The sequence below is a fragment of the Coregonus lavaretus genome (assembly GCF_964263955.1).
Source record: "Coregonus lavaretus genome assembly, chromosome: 31".
NCBI classification, from domain to species: domain Eukaryota; kingdom Metazoa; phylum Chordata; class Actinopteri; order Salmoniformes; family Salmonidae; genus Coregonus; species Coregonus lavaretus.
The window spans coordinates 35,346,014-35,369,124 of NC_140018.1; the positions used below are offsets into that span (position 1 = coordinate 35,346,014).

The 23,111-nt window shown below is 42.5% G+C and overlaps 2 protein-coding genes across 2 annotated transcripts; both read left to right on the plus strand.

The window, feature by feature from the left end:
- Nucleotides 1–4,213: 4,213 nt before the first annotated feature.
- On the plus strand, nucleotides 4,214–6,883 carry LOC311107182 (uncharacterized protein; the record flags this gene model as incomplete). Its single annotated transcript, XM_084149672.1, has 8 exons — nucleotides 4,214–4,253; nucleotides 4,335–4,424; nucleotides 4,516–4,640; nucleotides 5,292–5,435; nucleotides 5,772–5,870; nucleotides 5,970–6,131; nucleotides 6,335–6,434; nucleotides 6,696–6,883. Exons 3-8 carry the CDS (start codon nucleotides 4,587–4,589, stop codon nucleotides 6,881–6,883), a joined length of 747 nt encoding a protein of 248 aa, XP_084005798.1. The 5' UTR covers nucleotides 4,214–4,253; nucleotides 4,335–4,424; nucleotides 4,516–4,586.
- Nucleotides 6,884–7,399: 516 nt separating this feature from the next.
- LOC311106884 (zona pellucida sperm-binding protein 2-like) lies at nucleotides 7,400–15,745 on the plus strand. The gene is made up of 13 exons (XM_084149272.1): nucleotides 7,400–7,423; nucleotides 7,629–7,785; nucleotides 7,975–8,198; nucleotides 8,526–8,646; nucleotides 8,991–9,187; nucleotides 9,294–9,408; nucleotides 9,629–9,798; nucleotides 9,895–9,992; nucleotides 10,161–10,288; nucleotides 10,712–10,901; nucleotides 15,174–15,315; nucleotides 15,410–15,506; nucleotides 15,592–15,745. Exons 2-13 carry the CDS (start codon nucleotides 7,677–7,679, stop codon nucleotides 15,663–15,665), a joined length of 1,665 nt encoding a protein of 554 aa, XP_084005398.1. The 5' UTR covers nucleotides 7,400–7,423; nucleotides 7,629–7,676; the 3' UTR covers nucleotides 15,666–15,745.
- The last annotated feature ends 7,366 nt before the right edge of the window (nucleotides 15,746–23,111 follow it).

Here is a 23,111-nt window from a genome sequence, read left to right on the forward strand (position 1 = left end):
TGAAACTGATCCCACTTTGCCCTTCCAAACACCCACCTGCCTACTCCATCCACTAACACCTCCTCCTCCCTCCGGCCTACTGTGAATACAATGGGTTAATGATCACTCCCTACTGTCGACTCCTCCCATACCTCCCACTCACATATTCCTGCCATCGCACTAGATACCAGAGTGAGGTCCAAGGCAGACTCTTTCTCTGTGGCTACATCAATCCTGGTCCGTCGGCCATCATTCAGGCACACCAGATCTTTATTTTCTATCAAATGTTCTATCACTTGGCCATCTTCCACTTCCAAGATGGCATAGCAGTGCGGTCGTGTTCTTTGTTGTGTGTCTGTGTAAATAGCCTGTTTTTTGTATTTTTTTGTACATATTTCCCTATCACACTTTTCATCCTTCTACAAAATATACTTTCCTGCAACCCGCCTCACTCAATGTGGAACGGATTCTATTATTGACTTACCTTTTATCTAGAATCTCCAGTTGATACCAGCTAGCCAGCTAACTAGCTACTTGCTATTAGCCACCGTTAGCAGTTTTCACCCAGAACATCGGATTTTCTGCCGGAATAACTGAATCACTGGACATTAACACCGGATCGCAACTAGCTAGCCCCAACCGAATTGGATGTTGCTGTTTGGCTAATCACCACTGCCCCTGAAGCAAGCACCAGTTAGCCTTGAGCCAGGCCCATATCCCGGCTATCTACCTCTCTGTCTACCGGACGGGAGTAGCCAGCTAACTAGCTACTTGCCATTAGCCACCGCTAGCGGTTTCTCACCATTGTCCGTGGCCTGCACTACCTACCAGCCAGCTCTAGCCTGGACCATTATCCGCCAGTCTGCACTGTCTGCACAGCGCATTATCGACCCAGAACATATCGTTTTTTCTGCCGGACTCACTGATTCACTGGACCTTTATCACCGGATCATCGTAGCTAGATAGCTGTAATCAAATGGACGTTGTTGTTGGCTAATCAGCCGCGAGCCAGGGCCTTCTCCCAGCTATCTACCTCTCTGTCAACCGGACTGGACCTCCTTGTGTTGACACGGAGCCCCGCCGATCCAACACGACTGGTCTGCCGACAAAATCGTCTGATGTGATTACAAAAGGTTTCCAGTTACGACGTCGACCACGAAGATCAATCTGCTAGCCCCGGCCCGCTAGCACATGCTAGCCTTGGCCTCTTGCTCGCTAGTGCTATAGCAGCCCCCGAACTACCTCCGAACTCTCCTATTGCTGTTCACCGGACCTTATGATAACTCAGCTATACAGCTAATGCCTGCTGGACTGTTCCTTTATACGGTACCGCATCCTGTTTATGTTCAGCCTCAGCCCAAACTTTGTCGCCATTACCAGCTGTTGTCTTAGCTCTCGAATAACACCTGTGATTGCTTTATGCCTCTCTCCCATTTCAATATGCCTTGCTTATTGCTGTTTCGGTTATTTCTTATTGTACTATTTCACTGTAGATCCCAACTGCCCACTGCACTGAGGCTAGGAAACACTGTCACCACCGATAAATCTACAATAATCGAGAATATCAACAAGCATTTTGCTACGGCTGGCCATGCATTCCACCTGGCTACCACTACCCCGGCCACCAAATCAGCTGGGCTAGACAATCTGGACCCTTTCTTTCTAAAATTAGCAGAAGAAATTGTCGCAACCCCTATTTCTAGCCTGTTCAACCTGTCTTTCGTAACGTCTGAGATCCCCCAGAGATTGGAAAGCTGCCGCGGTCATCCCCCTCTTCAAAGGGGGTGACACTCTAGATCCAAACTGTTACAGACCTATATCCATCCTGCCCTGCCTTTCGAAAGTATTTGAAAGCCAAGTTAACAAACAGATCACCGGCCATTTCGATTCCCACCGTAACTTCTCCGCTATGCAATCCGGTTTCCGAGCTGGTCATGGGTGCACCTCAGCCACGCTCAAGACAAAAGACAGTACTGCGCAGCAGTCTTCATCGACCTGGCCAAGGCTTTCGACTCTGTCAACCACTGCATTCTTATTGGCGTACTAAATATCCTTGGTTTCTCTAATGACTGCCTCACCTGGTTCACCAACTACTTCTCAGATAGAGTTCAATGTGTCAAATCGGAGGGCCTGTTGTCTGGACCTCTGGCCTTCTCTATGGGGGCGCTACAGGGTTCAATTCTCGGGCCGACTCTATTCTCTGTGTATATCAATGATGTTGCTCTTACTGCTGGTGAAGCTCGGATCCACCTCTATGCGGACGACACCATTTTGTATACATCTGGCCCTTCATTGGACACTGTATTAACAAACCTCCAAACGAGCTTCAACGCCATACAACACTCCTTCCGTAGCCTCCAACTGCTCTTAAACACTAGTAAAACTAAATGCATGCTCTTCAACCGAACGCTGCTTGCACCAGCCCACCCGACTAGAATCACTACTCTCGGCGGGTCTGACCTAGAGTACGTGGACAACTACAAATACCTAGGTGTCTGGTTAGACTGTAAACTCTCCTTCCAGACTCACATTAAGCATCTCCAATCAAAAGTTAGATCTAGAATTGGCTTCCTATTTCGTAACAAAGCCTCGTTCACTCATGCTGCCAAACATGCCCTCGTAAAACTGACTATCCTACCGATCCTTGACTTCGTTGATGTCATTTACAAAATAGCCTCCAACACTCTACTCAGCAAATTGGATGTAGTCTATCACAGTGCCATCCGTTTTGTCACCAAAGCCCCATATACTACCCACCATTGTGACCTGTACGCTCTTGTTGGCTGGCCCTCACTACATATTCGTCACCAAACCCACTGGCTCCAGGTCATCTATAAATCACTGCTAGGCAAATCTCTGTCTTACCTTAGCTCACCGGTCACCATAGCAACACTCACCCGTAGTCTGCGCTCCAGCAGGTATATCTCACTGGTCATCCCCAAAGCCAACACCTCCTTTGGCCGCCATTCCTTCCAGTTCTCTGCTGCCAATGACTGTAACGAACTGCAAAAATCTCTGAAGCTGGAGACTCTTATCTCCCTCACTAACTTTAAGTGTCAGTTGTCAGAGCAGCTTACCGATCACTGGACCTGTACACAGCCATTCTGAAATTAGCCCACCCAACTACCTCATCCCCATATTGTTATTTATTTTGTACCCCAGTATCTCTATTTGCACATCATCTTTTGCACATCTATCATTCCAGTGTTAATACGAAATTGTAACTATTTTGCACTATGGCCCATTTATTGCCTTACCTCCATAACTTACTACATTCACACGCACTGTATATATATTTTCTGTTTGTATTTTCTGTTTGTATTTTCTATGTATACCATATCGCTGCCCTTAAATCACAGTTTTAAAAATATATATATACTACGATTAAGTACCTTTGACGAATGGAAAGGACGTCAGAAGATCTTCTTCTAGTTTTAGTTACAGCACAATACAAATTGTCATTACTGCCACCAACGTATATGGGGTGTAATAACAGCCGTGGTTGATGCTTTTTGCCTACTCGGAAATTACGATATGAAACGTTGATTTGAACCTTCTGACCATCTAGTGGTCAGGCGGCGCCCCACTGTCTGATTCATATTGCGTGATTTCTGATGATTGTTCTCGATTAAACCGACTGATTGGTTCTGTATCGGGTGAGCAGGATTGGCTATAGCCCTCAAACTCAACTCTGGATCTCAAAACCGGTTCCACTGCCTTTCTTCGTTGTTCTCTTCTAATCAGGGACTGATGTAGACCTGGGACACCAGGTGGGTGCAATTAATTATCAGGTAGAACAGAAAACCAGCAGGCTCCAGACCTCGTAGAACAGCGTTTCCCAAACTTGGTGTACGTTTTGGTTTTTGCCCTAACACTAAACAGCTGATTCAAATTATCAAAGCTGATGATTAGTTGATTATTTGAATCAGCTGTGTAGTGCTAGGGGGAAAACAAACAAAACGTGCACCGCTTGGGGTCCAGAGAACTTAGTCTGGGCAACCCTGTCGTAGGGTAAGAGTTGAATACCCCTGGGCATCTGTCAAATATTAGGTTCTGTAGCTGTGTATTTTATCGAAACAAATCTACAATGGTTTGTTTTTTTGCCTCAGGGTAAGTAGTAACAAGCCTAGACTAGTCTTATGCGATGCAAACATCTGAATTGTGTGTGTCCTTCCTCCTTTAAATCAATCATAATATTTTTTTAATGCCTTACAGGTTGTTCTCCCTGTTGATGGTAGCTGTGGGCATACAACCACTTCAGACATCTTCTATAAGTATGCAATTTACACCCGGCATATTCAAGCACTAAACGTTGGACAATATTTGTTTTGATTGACTAACTTTTCCCGTTCCAGATGACCTCAACGCTGAATGCCTGGGTAACGTTATACGTTTGAGTGTGGCTCCTCATTTTGAAGAAGAGTTTGAAGTTGATGCTGTTTTTAGTGAGTTTGACTCTCTTTTATGAATCTTTCCTAATTCATGGTTTGATTTTGTTTGTTAACTATTGTTTTCACACCATCTCATCCCTAACAGATAACACGAAAATCCTACACCTGACGCCCGGACTTGCTACTCAGTGTGGATTCAGCTTTAAATTCGACCCCATGGGGAATGCCATGTTTTTTGCTTCTCTTCAAAACTGCTTTTCCCGAAACATGGTAATACTATAAACACTAGTGTTTGCTTGAACTTCAAATTGACATTTTGTTGCAATTTCACTGCAATTGCAACCATTTTATTTAACATTATTTTGACATGGTGTCATGCTGAGACCAAGCTCTCTTTTACAGATGAGCCCTAGAGACACCTCAATATTCACATCAATACAAGAAAAACAAAGACATTATTCAGTAAAAAGGACCTCAATCAGCCTTTTGAATTGCTGTAGAGGCACTAATTCATCAAATTTTAGAGCCTTAGATTATTCCACAAGTAAGGTGGCAAAAACATTTTAGCAGACTTACTTAACCCTGGCTATCGACATGATCTCCGTAGTTAGCCATCCCTGAGACTGGGTCTGGTATCTCGTACCTGTAAGTTAACAGTAAAGTACAGCGGAAGTTTATTGAGGAGCACTCTAAAAACAGTACAATGTATTGATATGAGACTTCATAGGGCCAGCCTACTTTCTGATACAGAATGCAGTGATGTGTACTACTGAGCCCATCTCCCATAGTAAAGTGTAGTGTTGCTTCAATACAGTGGCAGCTGCGTTCATAGACAATTTTGCCATAGTCTATAACTGGCATGAATGTCAACTGAATTATTTATTTTCTGCTATATAATGAAAGGCATTTCCTTCATTTTAGGATGATAAGATGTTCAGCTTGGTCATACAGTTTAGGCTGCCAGGAAACCACTTGACTGAAGACCCTGTGTATAGAGTGGGCAAAACTTGTAGCTACACCCGCTGGTCCTCCCGAGAGATTCTGTGCGACCGCAACTACATGGAGGCAAGTGAGCAGAGCATGCCCCAATGGAGATGTTTACAGTCGAGCTTGTCCTAACTGCCTGTATGAATGATCTGTCTAGACCTATAACTCTCCAGTGTTTAATTTAGTCTGCTTCTATGAAACAAAGTAGAGGCCTTGGCCCTTTCTCAACTGTGTGTCCTTGATTCTGCTCGCCTCTTCAAACTGCACATAGGACAACTTTAGAGGAGAGGACTCTTGGCCTATTCTCAATGCATTTGAGGAGAGTGGACACAGATTGAGAAATGGCCTTTGACTTGATTTCTTATTGTACGGGAGGGAGAAAATGGTTAGGGAATAATGGCCTTTCTCCCCTAGGTGTCTGTCAGAAGGACTCTTCCAGACATCCAAACCTTCCCTGAGCAGCCAATTGGAGGCCCGAAAGCAAGGAGCGGCGACCTCCGGAGAGGAGCTGAGGTAGCCATATTTCAGTATCTGTAATTTCACTACAAAAATGTAAGGATGGCGCTGAACAGAATTTGTTTGTTGACAATTTGTTTCAATTTCTTGAGACAGGCTGTTGCTTCAGGATACAAAATGACAGCAGTGGTCTTTAGTCCTAGCAAGAAGGTCATGAAGGTGGATGAGGTCCAAAGGAAGGGCTATGCAATAGCCAACACCCCCACAAGGCTAGTGTTAAGAAGCCCCCATAATGCAGAGGAGACGTACCTCCAGAATGTAAGATGACTTTCTCCACTTCCTCCATGAGCCCCCCCCCCCCCCCCCCCACCCTGGTTTTATAACTGGGTCATGTTCAGTAGAGAGAACATTTGGAAACAGTGGCCCTACCTGAACTTGACAAAGAACCAACTTTTTTGCAACATATTTTAATACGGTGTGCCCTACTGAACACGGCCCTGGTGTGGTTGCCCCCTGAACAGGTAGCTGGGGTTCCGATGAGGGTGCTCTCAACCTCAACCTTCTTTGCGCAGAAGTGGCTGGTTACTCGAGTAGATGCAACGGCTGTTTGTCCAACACCAGGTTGAGTGTGAAATAATGGAGGAACTTCGGGAGAATTACGATCCTATAAACCAGTTATTAATTGGCTCTAGACAAGACTTTCATTTGTGTTTTATGTAGTTTCTGTCAGTATCTGGGTATTGTTCAGTGGGGAAAATGTTTTGAAATGGGGAGGAACTAACAATTTTTCCAATTGGGGCACATTTGTTTTCAGTTGCAAAATGTTCTGTTACATGTGCACTGGCCTACTGAACATGACCTTGGCTTCTTGTTTCACTGCAGGGGCAGTGGAATTTACCCCAGAAGTGATCACCTGGTACATGCCCAGGCACATAGACCCACTTATCTCCTCTGATGCCTTCACCATGTTGGAGGTCTACATGGGAATTGACGCTAAGAGGCTGGACACTGAGGAAATGGCTGCCAGAAACTACTCGGGTTTTAGTCACGGAGGCTCATATTATTGTTGAAATTCCGGTGGGGGCGGTTGGCGGCTATTTCAAGGTCAGCATGGGATGACGAATGTTCTGTTAATTGTAAATCAATCAAATCTTATTTATATAGCCCTTTTTACAGCAGCAGTTGTCAGTGCTTTGCGGTAACCCTTTTCCCATGAGAGATGGGGAAACTCCTAGAAACATTGTCTTGTGTAAAATGTTTCTTGCGCAAAATTACTAATTGTCTGATTTAATCAGGCTAATACACAATTGGTATATACAGCCTGACACGTTGGATTGCAAAATCGTGTAAATGTTCCTTACAAGCCAGAAAGTTGACTAAAACTTACTCTACCGCTTGTCTGTGCAGTTTGTCATGCGGCCGCTTGAAATTTGAGAAAATATCCACAGGAAAGTATTGTTGACCCAACTTTTTAGAGCTGGTAGGTTTGCCGCTGAATGCAAGCAACGTTCGGTTACGCTCTGCTATTTACATATTGTGCAAGTATTTACTTTGTGAGTCCGTTGACTGAAAATACAAGCCGACAACATATACCTACCACCTCAAGTCTGGTAAACAATACTTTCCTTTGGATATTTTGTCTTAAATTACGAGAGGCTGAAGGACAAACCACACAGATAACCGGTAGAGTAAGCTTCTAAATTTTATTTAACATTCTGGCTTATGAGGAACATTTTACATGTTGCACTCAATTGTGTATTACAGCCTGATTTTGATCAGACATTCCTAAATGCATCACTTGTCTCTCCCGTACAGAGCCATATTCAGGATAACCAGTACTTTGTCACTTACACCATTGAGCCCATGCTTGAGTTGTTGTGGATCGAGGAGGTGGCACACGAGGACACCAGATACAAAGTCCTCTTCCCTATCACAACACCTCCGATGGCCAGGCCGCCACAAGTTCGCAACTGTGAGTTTAGTTTAATGGTGCTTTTGGGCCTACGGGAAGTTGGGACGCCTGGGTCGTTCATTAGGCACAACTGAAGAAAATGTATTGAAACGGGGAGGCCTTACCCGGACTTCTCCAATAACAAATGCTCATTTTCGAATTCCATTGTAACTCAATTCAAAATGTTTTCTTTTGTTTGCCACTGAACAGACACGCCCTTAGACGCAGTTCCTGAGCAGGCAGTGTTTGTGTTTGAGTTGGGGACCTTCAACCTTGATGTGGCGCTGCTGAACATCACCTTTCCCACCGTGGTGCTAACTGTTGCAGAGTGCAACGCCAGAGGCTTCAATGTTCAGGAGCAGCGATCCCTGGACAACACCTTGAAGACCTTCAGGATGGAGGTGCCCTTCTCAGACCCGGTGGTCTTTCAGGAGGTGTGTTTCTGTAAAAGCAAAGTCACATGCAGTAATTTGTGCATGCCCTAAAGTGGGTGAACAACAAAATATAAATAATGGAGAGAATGTACCAAAAATACTTTCTATCCCTCATTTACTCAAGTGTTTCCATTATTTTGGCAGTAGTATGCGTTTTCACTTGCCAATAGTGCTTGATTTTATGATAGATCTACAAGTTAGAGGAATGAGGGCAACATTACTTTTTGTAGTATATCGTTTTTAATAGTCCCCATATGTACTTAGTTATCACTTGCTGTTGAATAGAGTTCTGTTATCAATTGACCAATGCTCTTAACTTCACTACAGAAAAGGCCGGAACAAGGTGTCACAACCTTCACTCTACAGCTGATCTACGGCCTGGTCATCTTGCCAGAGTACACCACTTTCTCTCACTCTGCTGTTGTGGATGCTGTACTGCTGGACATTGGTATCTAACTGTGGTCTCTGGACTACGCTAAACTACTCTTGAATGGTTTCCTCTCGTTTAATGATTAATCTGAAAGGAAATTGGCAGTGAAAGCCAGATGGTTGACTTAAAAGCCCAACTAGCCATACCGTAGGTTTTTTCCTATGCGTTCTCTTCAAAGACAGTATTAAGCTTTAGAGTATTTGGACCCAGTGTCCTGTTCCTGATTTGCCAGGATCGTGGTCATTTAGTCACACCATAGCAAAACATTTTCAACTGAGAACAAGGGTTTCTTCTTGGACAAGTTCAAGTAGTACCTCCATGTTTTTTGTGCTTAATGAACACAACCCTGTTTGTCCTTGTAGTGCCACCCTCAGTCACTGGCAACTGTGATCAGGAGAACTTCTACATCACCGTGGACTACAGGAACCAAGAGCCCTTTTTCGTGGTCTTGGTTGGCAAGCGGCTGCTTAGCAATGAGCTTGCTCAACAGTATTTAACAGAGGGCGACGCAAACTTCACCATCACGTTACCCTTCTCTTCGCCGGACGCAGTGTTTGAGGTACGATGCTCTCCCAAAACAACATGTTAACCAAATTGACGCAACTAGCCTCGCTTTACTTACCCTGTATACATGCATACTAATGAACTCTCCCATCGGTTCTCAGTCGGTTCACTCGTCCTCTGTCAGGAGCAGACTGGATGTGGCTCTCTTGAATCCTTACAACAACATGACCCTCAAATACTTTTCCCTGGCTTGCAGCTTCCTCAAAACACTGACTGGTTGGTTCTCAAACAATTAATTCAGATAACTAGTCATATGATATGGCTACCAAACCTGGGTTCCTTCCAATTACTGTTTGAGACTAATAGTGCCAGATGGCCATGATTTGCACTTTGGGTGCTGTTCTATTGTGCTAGGTAAGCTCAATTAAGTATTGGCAATAAACAAATACTATTTGAACCCAGGTCTGATAGCTACCTGTCCTTTGCCCCCCCCAAGAGTGTTTCTCTAACGGGACGATGACTGCGCTGGCGGTGAAGGTGGAGACTGCTCCCAGTCTGAACCCCGGTCTGCTGACCCTGAGCGACCCTGCCTGTGGCCCCACCTACAGCGACGACCGCTTCGCCTACTTCCACTTCACTGTTAACTCGTGTGGCACCACCAGGAAGGTAAAATTACTGTATTACCCTGAGGTGATGGGTACTGTATTTACAGACTGTTTGCTTCTGCAGGCTGTAATAAGTCAATGCCCCTCTATTACATAGTTTATCAACAATGTCATGCTGTATGAGAACGAAATCTCCTTGCCAGATGAACTTGAGGTGAAGATTAACTCCAATACTTCTTCAGCGGAAGAATATCAGTAAGTGCATTACACATCACAATTGTAGCTAATAGATTTTTTTTTAAACTAATTGCTCAATACTTTAACTTTGTATACAGGGCAAATGTGCCTCTTCTACCAGTGTAGGCCTGTGTCCACTCACTGCTTGATGTTTCCCCTATTGACGTTGTCTACCATCCCTCTTAGGTTAAAGATTTCCTGCTACTATGTGGTCAACATCACTCACACATTGGCCTTCCGTACTAGGCTGCACAACGAGCCTGTTGCCGAGACTGGGACCGGTCGAATAATGGTCAGAATGAGACTCGCGCAGGGTAAGAGTGCACAAATTCAGAATTTCAACTTTACCTCTAAATTCTAGTAACTCCTGAAAATTGAATATAATATTGGAGAACTTGGAAGGTCTCCTTTGGTACATTGATAAATTGTACAAAACCATTCCCAAAATGTAAGCATTATTATGGTATGTTACTCTTGCATTCTGATTGGCTTGGTGGAAATGTTTCCAATCCATATTGTGTCCATTTATCCAACAATCTTAGATCTACAGGTGTGGCTAGGAGTTGATTTGGGAATTCGTCAGCCTCTAGTTGGGATAGCGTTAGCTATAAATGGGTTGTGTTTATTGGGGCACAACAGTATCCCAAAACGAGCATTTCTTAATGGACAAGTTCAGATGGTACCTTCCTGTTTTGTGCCCACTGAACACTATCCGGTTGTCTCGTTCTGTGTTCCAGATGCCTCCTATAACACGTTCCACCAGGAGGAGGACTATCCATTGGTGAGGTACCTGAAACAGCCTCTGCACTTCGAGGCGGAGCTGACCAGTTCCACTGACCCCCAGGTAGCGCTGGTGCTTGACCACTGCTGGGCCACCCTCAACGAGGACCGCGACTCCCGACCCAGATGGAATCTCATCATTAATGGGTAACTTGTTGGATTTTGGCCTTTTCCTTTGGCTACCATGGCTATGCCACCACAAGATGACAAAGCCCCATCCACCGGTCACAATGGGTTGAGCATAAAAACAATGTAAGCCATATGCTGTCACCAGATCTCAACCCAACTGAACACTTATGGGAGATTCTGGGCACTCTTCAGCATATTACATATCTTTGATATATACTTGTTACGGCGTCTACAAGATCCGGAGCACGTGACTTGACTAGTCGTTTACAGTGTTAAACTAATCACAATGCAAATAGTCATCACCCCAAATACAAGCCTACTGCCTAGCCTAACATAGCACGAAAGCTGAACAGGGTTGCAAGATGATCAAACAATTTGAAACAACAAAGTGCATTCAAGACAATTGGCTACTCTGAGATCCCAGTTGTCTTAAACACCATAAGTCAGTTAAGTGAACATCCCTTCACCTAATATCTTTGGTCTGACAGACGCTTATGTGATAACCAGAATGCGTTGGGAGTCGCAAATAGCTTAGCATTAGCTCATAATCAGTACAACCTTCAAGTATTTCACACGTGTCATTACAATATATGCAAGAATCGGCATGCATGATTTGTCACAAGTACTTAAACTTGAATAAAACAGTAAATACATTATACTCCATACATACGGTATGCTACAGTAGAAACGACAACATGCTATACAGAAAATAAGGCACTTTAATAGGAACGCAATGCGGGCACCAGGGGAAAGAGTTTGCGAGTTCTGACTAGCTGTGCAAATGTCTGCACACTTTATCTGGGGAAGTGCTTGGACTTTCTTCGAAGAGAAGTTTGTCCGGCTCATTTAAAGCCTCAAACATAAATAGTCTGCAACAGTGAAATGGGCTACTTATGTGAATTAATGAGGCGACACATTTGAAAATAAAACATAGATAATTAGAAATTGGCAAGTTGAAACAGACTATAGATAATTATCAGGCAGTGTGCCTTGGTTTGAGGGCAGTGCGGGTTAAGTGTCCTGCTTAACAATCACGTTTTGGAACAGTGAGTGCATTCTGACATCACACGCATAAAAAAAAAAAAAAACTCACACTGGGGCGACAAAGATATTTGGGACACGCATGTGAAGGTTAAGACACTTTGGTGTTTCCTTTATTTTGGCAGTTGTATTCCAAATGTTATCCTGTTGGTTTGCTGCAGTTCAGTGTTGTGCCAATCTAACGCACAGTTCAGATGCCGAACTGCTGGTCAGTCGAATAGAAATTAAGAATGGCTGGCACGGTTGAGAGCTTTGCTTGACTTTCTGATTGGTTTCATACAACTGTTCTTAACACTGACTGAATACTACTTGTTGGTTTTGGGTTGAGTTCAGGCATAACAGTGACCTCGTGTTAAAACACAGTATTGCACTAAACCTAAAGGATGACTCACACCTGTGCAGCATGGCACTTAATGTTTGAAACGTGAATAAGATCGGTTTAAAGGCCCCCCCAGAGGAAGTTGATGCCACTTGCAATGTAATTTCCTGTCCTAGAGGAAATGCATTTTTAACTTCCACCTCGGAAGAATGAAGGCATTTATATAAATAATTGGGTGTGGGAACCTCCACCTGGAGTTGATTAACATGACCAATGCCGCTCAAGTGTAGCTAGCTATCTTGCTAACCTTATTTAGCTAGCTAATGTTGTCTTTAGCTTTAAATATATTTTTACTACACCGTATTCAAAAGATTAGTGAGCTGGATTTGTCATAAGCATTGATTTAGGGGGAAACTTTGCTACAGATGGAAACCACTGGCCTTTAACTTCGCCATCTTAGTATCTAGCATTTTGGCATCTTCCATAAATTGGATAACTATTGAAAGATGACTGTATTTCTACGTTGTAATGGACACTGCAACCTTTGGTAGTTAGGCTGCGGTACAGCAAAGCCAAGTCAGCCTGTGCTCATACTTCTCTCAGGGGAAGTGAAATGATGGGCTACAATGACTTTTCCCATGATTATGCATGCTGCAAAAGACATGCAACTACATTCCTTGAATATTTTTTCACGGGTGCCTTTTCATTATCTGGATACACTTGTGGTTTCCAGCTAATGTTACACTAAGCAGTTTAGTGACGCAACTTTAGTGGTCAAAACCATTCATCTGGGTGACAGGGTTTGGAAAATGCTATCACGCAATTATACCATTTTTATGAAGTGGGTGTGTATACCAAACATTAGGAACACCTTCCTAATATTGAGTTGTGCCCTCAGAACAGCCTCAATTTATCTGGGCATGGGATGGGGGCCCATTCTTGATACACACGGGAAACTGTTGCGTGTGAAACCCAGCAGCTTTGCAGTTCTTGACACAAACCAGTGCGCCTAGCACCTACTACCCTAACCCGTTCAAAGGCACTTAAATATTTTGTCTTGCCCAGTCACAAACACAATCCATGTCTAAAGGCTCAAATCCTTTAACTGGTCTCCTCACCTTCATCTAGTTTGATTTTTGAAGTTGATTTTTAACAAGCGACATCAAAAAGGATTATAGCTCTCACCTGGTCAGTCTGTCATGTTTTGTACAGTCAGTGTATATATTTTAATACAGACTAGCTCAAATTTAGTGAATTGATATTCAATGGATTATAAACCGTGGCGTGCAAAAAACTACATTTGCACCCTCTATTTTAATTTGCTCCATGCCTCAGGCGGCCAAGTGGACACGAGGCTGTTTGGCTCATCTGTCACGGGAATAACTTTGCAGCTGTTTCTGATTTAGATAAACAATGTCATGCTGGTGGGTGGTAACATTCAAATAAAACCCAGCCCTAAAATAAAAAAACAGGCAAATGTTTTGTATATCATAGGAAAAGGCACCACATTTGCACGAAGTGGGCAGTTCGGATTTAACACTTCAAGTGCAAATATATCATACATTGACAAACAATTACTTGACTTAAATTGTTGTGCAACATGAGAAAGCTCTGGCCATCGTCTTTCAGCTCGACAGTGGATTTCTACTGGTGTGGGTGTTTTAATGTCTCGGTTAACGTAACATGTCTTCAGATTTCACAAATCCTTTTTGCTAATATCTGGCAGTTGAACAGTAAATTAATGTCACAAAGATGCAAATCCAACATCTATGACAAATAAAAAGTAGGCGTAAACTGTCAATGCATAGGCTATTTAATTTACTTCGGTGTGTAATAGTCGAGCCACTCCCCTCAAGTCCTCCACGTGCGTATCTGAGCCCACGATTGTGCATCTTTTGGTGTGGCAGCCAAGCAACTTTTTGCTTGATATTTATTTTATGTGTATATATGTGAAATTTTCTGACGGTGGAAGAACTGCTCTGGCGCACTGCATGAAATTATTAATTAAAATGAAGTACTTATTTTGGTGACGCCTACTGTATATTCGGCACCGTTGGTTAAACCACATTTCATGAGCCATGCGGTCAATTAATCAATATTCAGACTAAAGGGTGCCTATAATGGTAATTAGCTGCACTTTGAGAATATATGACAATATAGTCTGAACATGTGGGAAACAGTCTAGAAGAACCTGGATCATTTAGAATTTTAAGAACCATTTTGAGGGACATTGCACTATACACCACATAAATGCATTTTGGGCAAAGTAATTGAATATTCATGTTGGACATACAAAGTACAGTTTGAAATTTGACAGTCCTCATTTTAACAATGCTTACCTATCTATAAAAGCCATTGAAGTAGATCTAAAGTAATGTTTTATGTTGAGTAAAAATGCTATGCAAATTGCCATTCTAATATGGCCTTGCTAGTTTGACCCCCTTTTGTTGAAATTATTTATTTATATATGAAGGGCTTTGAGTAAGTAATAGGAATTTAATTTGAATTTTTTTCAAAAAGGCTGAGTTCACACAGGCAGCCCAACTCCATTTTTTTACTACATCAGATTTTTCTAGAGCTGATCTGATGGGCCAAAAGACCAATTGGTGAAAAATAAAATCAGAATTGGGCTGCCTGTCTAAACACAGCTGAAGTCTGTTAAAGGGATAAGTGTTATTTTGGGCAGCACATTTATTTCAATCTGAAATAGTTCCATCCACATGTATACGGTAGATCTCATAACAAGGGGACATAATGGACAATGTTTATTGTCAACATTTTGACACGGCCAGATGGAGCCAGCCTGATCAGGCTGTTTCTGAAGAGCAGACAGAAAATAAAACCAACACACCACCATAAGACTTCGTACACAAGGGGGTTGTGGTTACAGCGTTTCTTGTTCCTAACATGGTCCCTTTGTACACTGGCAGCTGTGCAAACCCGGAGGATCCGTACCTTGTGGTCTTCCACCCGGTGGTAGCTGACGCCAGGGTCCACTTCCCCTCTCACGTCAAACGCTTTGAGGTCCAGATGTTCTCCTTCACCAAGGAGGCAGATGACCCGAGTGGACGGGTAACAAAGTTCACAGACTCTTTTATTGGTTAATGTTTGAGTGGCAATCATCCCTTTTATTTATCTGACACGATCAAATCTATTTGATTCCTAGGTCTTTGTCCATTGTGATGTGGCCATCTGTGATGCCAGTAGTCCCTCTGGCGGCCCCTGTAGTGGACAATGTGTGACTCAGGACAACCCGAAAAGAGGTATGGCATGTTTAAAAAAAAAAATGATTTTCAGACACTGTCAAACCTCGACCCATAACTGAACTAATAGGTTTTCTCTCAACAGGTCAAAGACATGTCAAAGACCTATTTGAGGAGCATAATTTAAATGTTTCTTCTGGATACATTCTTTGGGTGTAGTGTTTTATTCCAACATGTCAACGAAGTCAAATAAAGTGTTCTATATAACAATTCAGTTTGCTTTACTTGCATGTCAAAATAACTCCTGACTTAGCAACAAACTAGAGGCATGTGATCAAATGTTCTCATTGATCATAACCATTGGAGCTACCTTAATTATGTTTTATTTGCGTTTAACACCAAGGCTTGTCATCTGACGTGTATCAATCAACCCTTTTGTAAGCATGGAACTGTAAACTCAGAACCATCCACCTGAGTTAAGTAATCAGATGTAAGTGTTGCGCACCAATTTCCCGTCTAGGACAAAGTCACTACTACCAGAGAAACAATTGGTATCAAAACAAAAGCTTTACAATGTCCTGTAGGAAGAACTGACTCAATGTTATAGCAGATGGTTTGCCGAAGTGAGGCCAGCATGGCAGTGATACTGAGCTGCAGGTCCATGGACAGGGCTGTGGTTGGATGCAGGCCCCAGGGAGTGCAGCAGTGTTGGTCATTGTCAACTGAAATTAAAACTTTCCTTGATACTTCCCACTAGCTTGGTTTCCATCCAATTGATGTTTTCATGAGACTATTAAAAAAAAGCTAAGAACATATGTGCATTTTCCCACCAGTGGTGTTGGCACCAAACTGACTAGTGGATAAAATCACTGCATGATGACTTGGTGCACACAATGTATTTTTTCACTTAGTTTATTCGGTACATGAGAACTTAAAGTTCAATGTGTTCAACTACCAATAGTTCTGTCAACTGTTGCGTTTAAATAGCAAATGTGCCTATGGTCTTGGCACCTGTGCTCTAGCAAACAGCTGGCAGATGCTGTGCAGGTTGTCTAGTCTACATGAGATTATGGGTAAGAGTGAGAATATTTGTACTTTCCACACCGATCATCATATTAATACCCTCGATAATTTATTGGAAAGCAGCATCAAGCTCATCAGTGCACATCCACCACCCTGTGAAGTTCCTAAATTAATCTGTAGCCTAATAAACTGCATTGCTTCCCGAGTCACTACACACCATATCATGTTACTTTAATGTGGTGGTTATATCAATATTTGCTCGTAAAGGCGTTTCCACCACAATTTCTTGCTTAATTGATTTAACCGACAAAAGGGTCTCACATGTCGAACGATAATTGTCTGCATTTAAAAAATGGTACCAAATTATACAATGGATAAATGTGTTTACTGAGATTTGGAATTTTAGTTTACTTCCTGAATTGAAATGGAATTGATGTAATTAGTTCTGTGCCATTTATTTTATACTAAGAATATAATTGAATTTAGCTGAATAAAAAAGAGATGCGCACTTTCTCTGAAATTGGACCTAAGTGAATTTTAAACAGATCCTATATGCTAGATTTAGTTATTTGGCAACTTTTAGTTGAATTATAAATCTTAAATCAAACATAAGGGCTGCATGATGTGACTATAGGTTATTGATTTGAGTGTCACAAAAAAATATTGCGCTGTTCCTTCCCATTTGGAAAATAATAATGAAAATAAAATGTATGGCAATGTATGGGGTGTGAGAACTGCTGACTACTCATAACTTGCAGATTGACAGGTCAACCAGGCTCAAGGGGAAGGTCAATTTGTTGTATTAAAGGGAGTGGTTTCTCCTAGGCAATTAGTAGAGGGAGGTGTGCTCTTCATATTTTCTGGGTGGTCTTTAAATATTGACTGGCTTTCAGCAAGCTGCCCACTCAAGGAAAAAAACATCTAACTGTAACCGGTGCCTGCAACCTGGTTCTGCTTGTCAGTCAACCTACCAGGGTACTTACAAAATGAAATCATGTATTGATCACATCTTTACTAATGCTGTAGAAATTTGCTTTTAAGCAGTATCCAAATCCATAGGATGTAGTGATCACAATATAGTAGCCATATCTAGGAAAAGCAAAGTTCCAAAGGCTGGGCCTAATATAGTGTAGGAGGTCATACAATAAGTTTGGTAGTGATTCTTATGTTGATGTAAATAATATTTGCTGGTCTGTGGTGTGTAATGAGGCGCAACCAGACGCTGCACTTGACACTTATGAAATTGCTTATTCCAGTAACTAACAACAATGCACCCATGTAAGAAAATGACTGTAGAACTGTTAAATCCCCTTGGATTGATGAGGAATTAAATTATATGGTTGAGAGGGATGAGGCAAAATGCATGGCAAATAAGTCTGGCAGCCCAACCGATTGGCAAACGTACTGCAAATTGAGATGTGACTAAACTAAATAAAGAAATGAGAGAGAATGATCGTAAAAAGCTTTAGAGCACCTTAAATGAAATGTTGTGGAAAAAAGGCAAGCTCTGCTCCATTCATTGAATCAGATGGCTAATTCATCACACAAACCACTTGCCAACTACTTTTTTTTTTTTTTTGTCAAGATTCGAAAATATAGGTATGACATGCCAGCAACCAACGCTGACACCACATCAAGTATATCTGACCAAATTATGAAAGACAAGCATTGTTTTTGAAATCTGTAAAGTGAGTGTGGAAGAGGTGAGAAAATGGTCTATCAACAATGACAAGCCACCGGAGTCTGACAACCTGTATGGAAAATTACTGAGGATAATAGTGGACGATATTGCCACTCCTATTTGCCATATTTTCAATTTAAGCCTATTAGAAAGTGTGTGCCCTCAGGCCTGGAGGGAAGCAAAAGTAATTCAGCTACCCAACAATAGTAAAGCCCCCTTTACTGGCTCAAGTAGCTGACCAATAAGCCTGTTACCAACCCTTCTGGAAAAAATGGCGTTTGACCAGATGCAATGCTATTATACAGTAAACAAATTGACAAGACTTTCAGCACGCTTATAGGGAAGGACATTCAACAAGCACAGCACTTACACAAATGACTGATTGGCTGAGAGAAATTGATAAGATTGTGGGGGCTGTTTTGTTAGACTTCAGTGCGGCTTTTGATGTTATCGATCATAGTCTGCTGCTGGAAAAACGTGTTATGGCTTTACACCACTTAATATATTGTGGATAAGAGTTACCTGTCTAACAGAAGAGGGTGTTCTTTAATGGAAGCCTCCAACATAAGCCAGGTAGAATCAGGAATTCCCCAGCGCAGCTGTTTAGGCCCCTTCAATCTTTACTAACGACATGCCACTGGCTTTGAGTAAAGCCAGTGTGTACAGTGCCTTGCAAAAGTATTCATCCACCTTGGTGTTTTTTCTATTTTGTTGCATTACAACTAGTCATTTAAATTGATTTTTATTTGGATTTCATGTAATGGACATACACGAAATAGTGCAACTTGGAAAAAATTCAAAAAAATAGAAGTGGTGCGTATATATTTATTCACCCCATTTGCTATGAAGCCCCTAAATAAGATCTGGTGCAACCAATTACCTTCAGAAGTCACATAACTAGTTAAATAAAGTCCACCTGTGTGCAATCTAAGTGTCACATGATCGATCACATGATCTCTGTGTGTGTGTGTGTATATATCCTCTTCTGAAAGGTCCCAGTGTCTGCAACACCACTAAGCAAGCGGCACCATGAAGACCAAGGAGCTCTCCAAACAGGTCAGGAACAAAGTTGTGGAGAAGTATAGATCAGGGTTGGGTAAAAAAAAATAATCAGAAACTTTGAACATCCCATGGAGCACCATTTAAATCCATTCTAAAAAAAAAAAATGGAAAGAATATGGCACCACAACAAACCTGCCAAGAGAGGGCCGCCCACCAAAACTAATGGACCAGGCAAGGAGGGCATTAAGCAGAGGGGCAACAAAGAGACCAAAGATAACCCTGAAGGAGCTGCAAAGTTCCACAGCGGACATTAGAGTATCTGTCCATAGGACCACTTTAAGCCGTACACTCCACAGAGCTGGGCTTTACGGAAGAGTGGCCAGAAAAAAGCCATTGATTTAAAGAAAAAAAGAAACAAACATGTTTGGTGTTCGCCAAAAGGCATGTGGGAGACTCCCCAAACATATGGAAGAAGGTACTCTGGTCAGATGAGTCTAAAATTGAGCTTTTTGGCCATCAAGGAAAACGCTATGTCTGGCGCAAACCCAACACCTCTCATCACCCCGAGAACACCATCCCCACAGTGAAGCATGGTGGTGGCAGCATCATGCTGTGGGGATGTTTTTCATTGGCAGGGACTGGGAAACTGGTCAGAATTGAAGGAATGGCGCTAAATTCAGGGAAACCTGTTTCAGTCTTCCAGAGATTTGAGACTGGGACGGAGGTTCACCTTCCAGCAGGACAATGACCTTAAGCATACTGCTAAAGCAACACTTGAGTGGTTTAAGGGGACACATTTAAATGTCTTGGAATGGCATAGTCAAAGCCCAGACCTCAATCCAATTAAGAATCTGTGGTATGACTTAGATTGCTGTACACCAGCGGAACTCATCCAACTTGAAGGAGCTGGAGCAGTTTTGCCTTGAATAATGGGCAAAAATCCCAGTGGCTAGATGAGACTTGATGAGACTTGCAGGTGTAATTGCTGCAAAAGGGGGCTCTAATAACATATTGACTTTGGGGGGGGGGGGGGGGGGGGGTGAATAGTTATGCACGCTCAAGTTTCCAGTTTTTTTTGTCTTGTTTGTTTCACAATAACAAATATTTTGCATCTTCAAAGTGGTAGGCATGTTGTGTAAATCAAATGATACAAACCCCAAAAATATAAATTTTAATTCCAGGTTGTAAGGCAACAAAATAGGAAAAATGCCAAGGGGGGTGAATAATTTCGCAAGCCACTGTATGTATGCGGATGACTGCACACTATACACGTCAGCTACTACAGCAACTGAAATAACTGCAACACTTAAAGAGCTGCAGTTAGTTTCAGAATAAGTTAGTCCAAAATATTTCTGAAACTAAAAGCATTATATTTGGGACAAATCATTCACTAAACCCTAAACCTCAACTAAATCTCGTAATGAATGTGGAAATTGAGCAAGTTGAGGTGACTAAACTGCTTTAAGTAATCCTGGATTGTAGACTGTCATAATCAAAACATATTGATACAACAGTATCTAAAATGGGGAGAAGTCTGTCCATAATAAAGCGCAGCTCTGCCTTCTGAACAACACTATCAACAAGGCAGGTCCTACAGGCCCTAGGTTTGTCGCACCTGGGCTACTGTTCAGTAGTGTGGTCAGGTGCCACAAAGAGGGACTTAGGAAAATTACAATTGGCTCAGAACAGGGCAGCACGACCCTTAAAAGTACACGGGGAGCTAACATTAATGATATGCATGTCAATCTCTCATGGCTCAAAGTGGAAGAGAGATTGACTTCATCACTGCTTGTTTTTGTAAGAAGTGTTGACAAGCTGAATGTACCGAGGTGTCTGTTTTGAGCTACTACCACACAGCTCGGACACCCGTGCATACCCCACAAGACATGCCACCAGAGGTCTCTTCACAATTCCCAAGTCCAGAACAGACTATGGGAGGTGTACAGTACTACATAGAGCCATGACTACATGGAACTCTATTCCACATCAGATACCTGATGCAAGCAGTGGAATCAGATTTTAAAAACGGGTAAAAATACACCTTATGGAACAACAGGGACTGTAAACAGACACACACAAAGGTACAGATATGCATATGCACACAAGCAATAGCACACGCACTCTACACACACGTACACTACCGGTCAAAAGTTTTAGAACACCTACTCATTCAAGGATTTTTCTTTAATTTTACTATTTTCTACATTGTAGAATAATAGTGAAGACAAACTTTGAAATAACACATATGGAGTCATGTAGTTTAAAATGGTGTTAAACAATTCAAAATATATTTTATGAGGTTCTTCAAATAGCCACCCTTTGCCTTGATGGCAGCTTTGCTGGCAGTGATGGAATGCATTTCCATTAACAGGTGTGCCTTATGTTAATTTGTGGAATTTCACTCCTTCTTAATGCGTTTGAGCCATTCAGTTGTGTTGCGACAAGGTAGGGGGGGTATACAGAAGATAGCCCAATTTGGTAAAAGACTAAGTCAATATTATGGCAAGAACAGCTCAATTAAGCAAAGGGAAACGACAGTCCATCATTACTTTTAGACATGAAGGTCAGTCAATATGGAACATTTCAAGAGCTTTGAAAGTTTCTTCAAGTGCTGTCAAAAACCAGCAAGCGCTATGATGAAACTGGTTCTCATGAGGACCGCCACAGGAAAGGAAGACCCAGATTTACCTCTGCTGCAGAGGATAAGTTCATTAGTTACCAGCCTCAGAAATTGCAGCCCAAATAAATGCTTCACAGAGTTCAAGTAACAGACACATCTCAACATCAACTGTTCAGAGGAGACTGTGTGAATCAGGCCTTCATGGTCGAATTGCTGCAAAGAAACCACTACTAAAGGACACCAATAAGCAGAAGAGACTTGCTTGGGCCAAGAAACACGAGCAATGGACATTAGACCGGTGGAAATTTCTCCAAATTTGAGATTTTTTGTTCCAACCGCCATGTCTTTGTGAGACCGTGTGTGTGAATGGATGATCTCAACGTGTATTTCCCACCGTAAAGCATGGAGGTGTTATGGTGTGGGGGTGATTTGCTGGGATACGCCATCCCATCTGGTTTGCACTTAGTGAGACTATCATTTGTTTTTCAACAGGAAAATGACCCAACACACCTCCAGGCTGTGTAAGGTATATTTTACCAAGAAGGAGAGTGATGGAGTGCTGCATCAGATGACCTGGCCTCCACAATCCCCCAACCGAATTGAGATGGTTTGGGATGAGTCGACTGCAGAGTGAAGGAAAAGCAGCCAACAAGTGCTCAGCATATGTGGGAACACCTTCAAGACTGTTGGAAAAGCATTCCAGGTGAAGCTGGTTGAGAGAATGCCATGAGTGTGCAAAGCTGTCATCAATGTAAAGGGTGGCTATTTGAAGAATCTCAAATATAAAATATATTTGGATTTGTTTAACACTTTTTCGGTTACTACATGATTCCATATGTTATTTTATATTTTTAATGTCTTCACTATTAGGAAGAGGAAGGATGAGTACAACCCCAACAACACCATCCCAACCGTGAAGCATGGAGGTGGAAACGTAATTCTTTGGGGATGCTTATCTGCAAAGGGGACAGGACGACTGCACCGTATTGAGGGGAGGATGGATGGGGCCATGTATTGCGAGATCTTGGCCAACAACCTCCTTCCCTCAGTAAGAGCATTGAAGATGGGTCGTGGCTGGGTCTTCTAGCATGACAACGACCCGAAACAACACACAGCCAGGGCAACTAAGGAGTGGCTCCGTAAGAAGCATCTCAAGGTCCTGGAGTGGCCTAGCCAGTCTCCAGACCTGAACCCAATAGAAAATCTTTGGAGGGAGCTGAAAGTCTGTATTGTCCAGCGACAGCCCCGAAACCTGAAGGATCTGGAGAAGGTCTGTATGGAGGAGTGGGCCAAAATCCCTGCTGCAGTGTGTGCAAACCTGGTCAAGACTTACAGGAAA

Bases quoted from the DNA above. Each gene is read 5' to 3' on its own strand.
- LOC311106884 (XM_084149272.1), top strand. From the start codon at position 7,677: ATGCTTGAGTTGTTGTGGATCGAGGAGGTGGCACACGAGGACACCAGA. The intron at 9,188-9,293 runs GTACGATGCTCT...ATCGGTTCTCAG, and splicing joins CGCCGGACGCAGTGTTTGAG to TCGGTTCACTCGTCCTCTGT. The intron at 9,409-9,628 runs GTTGGTTCTCAA...GCCCCCCCCAAG, and splicing joins CTTCCTCAAAACACTGACTG to AGTGTTTCTCTAACGGGACG.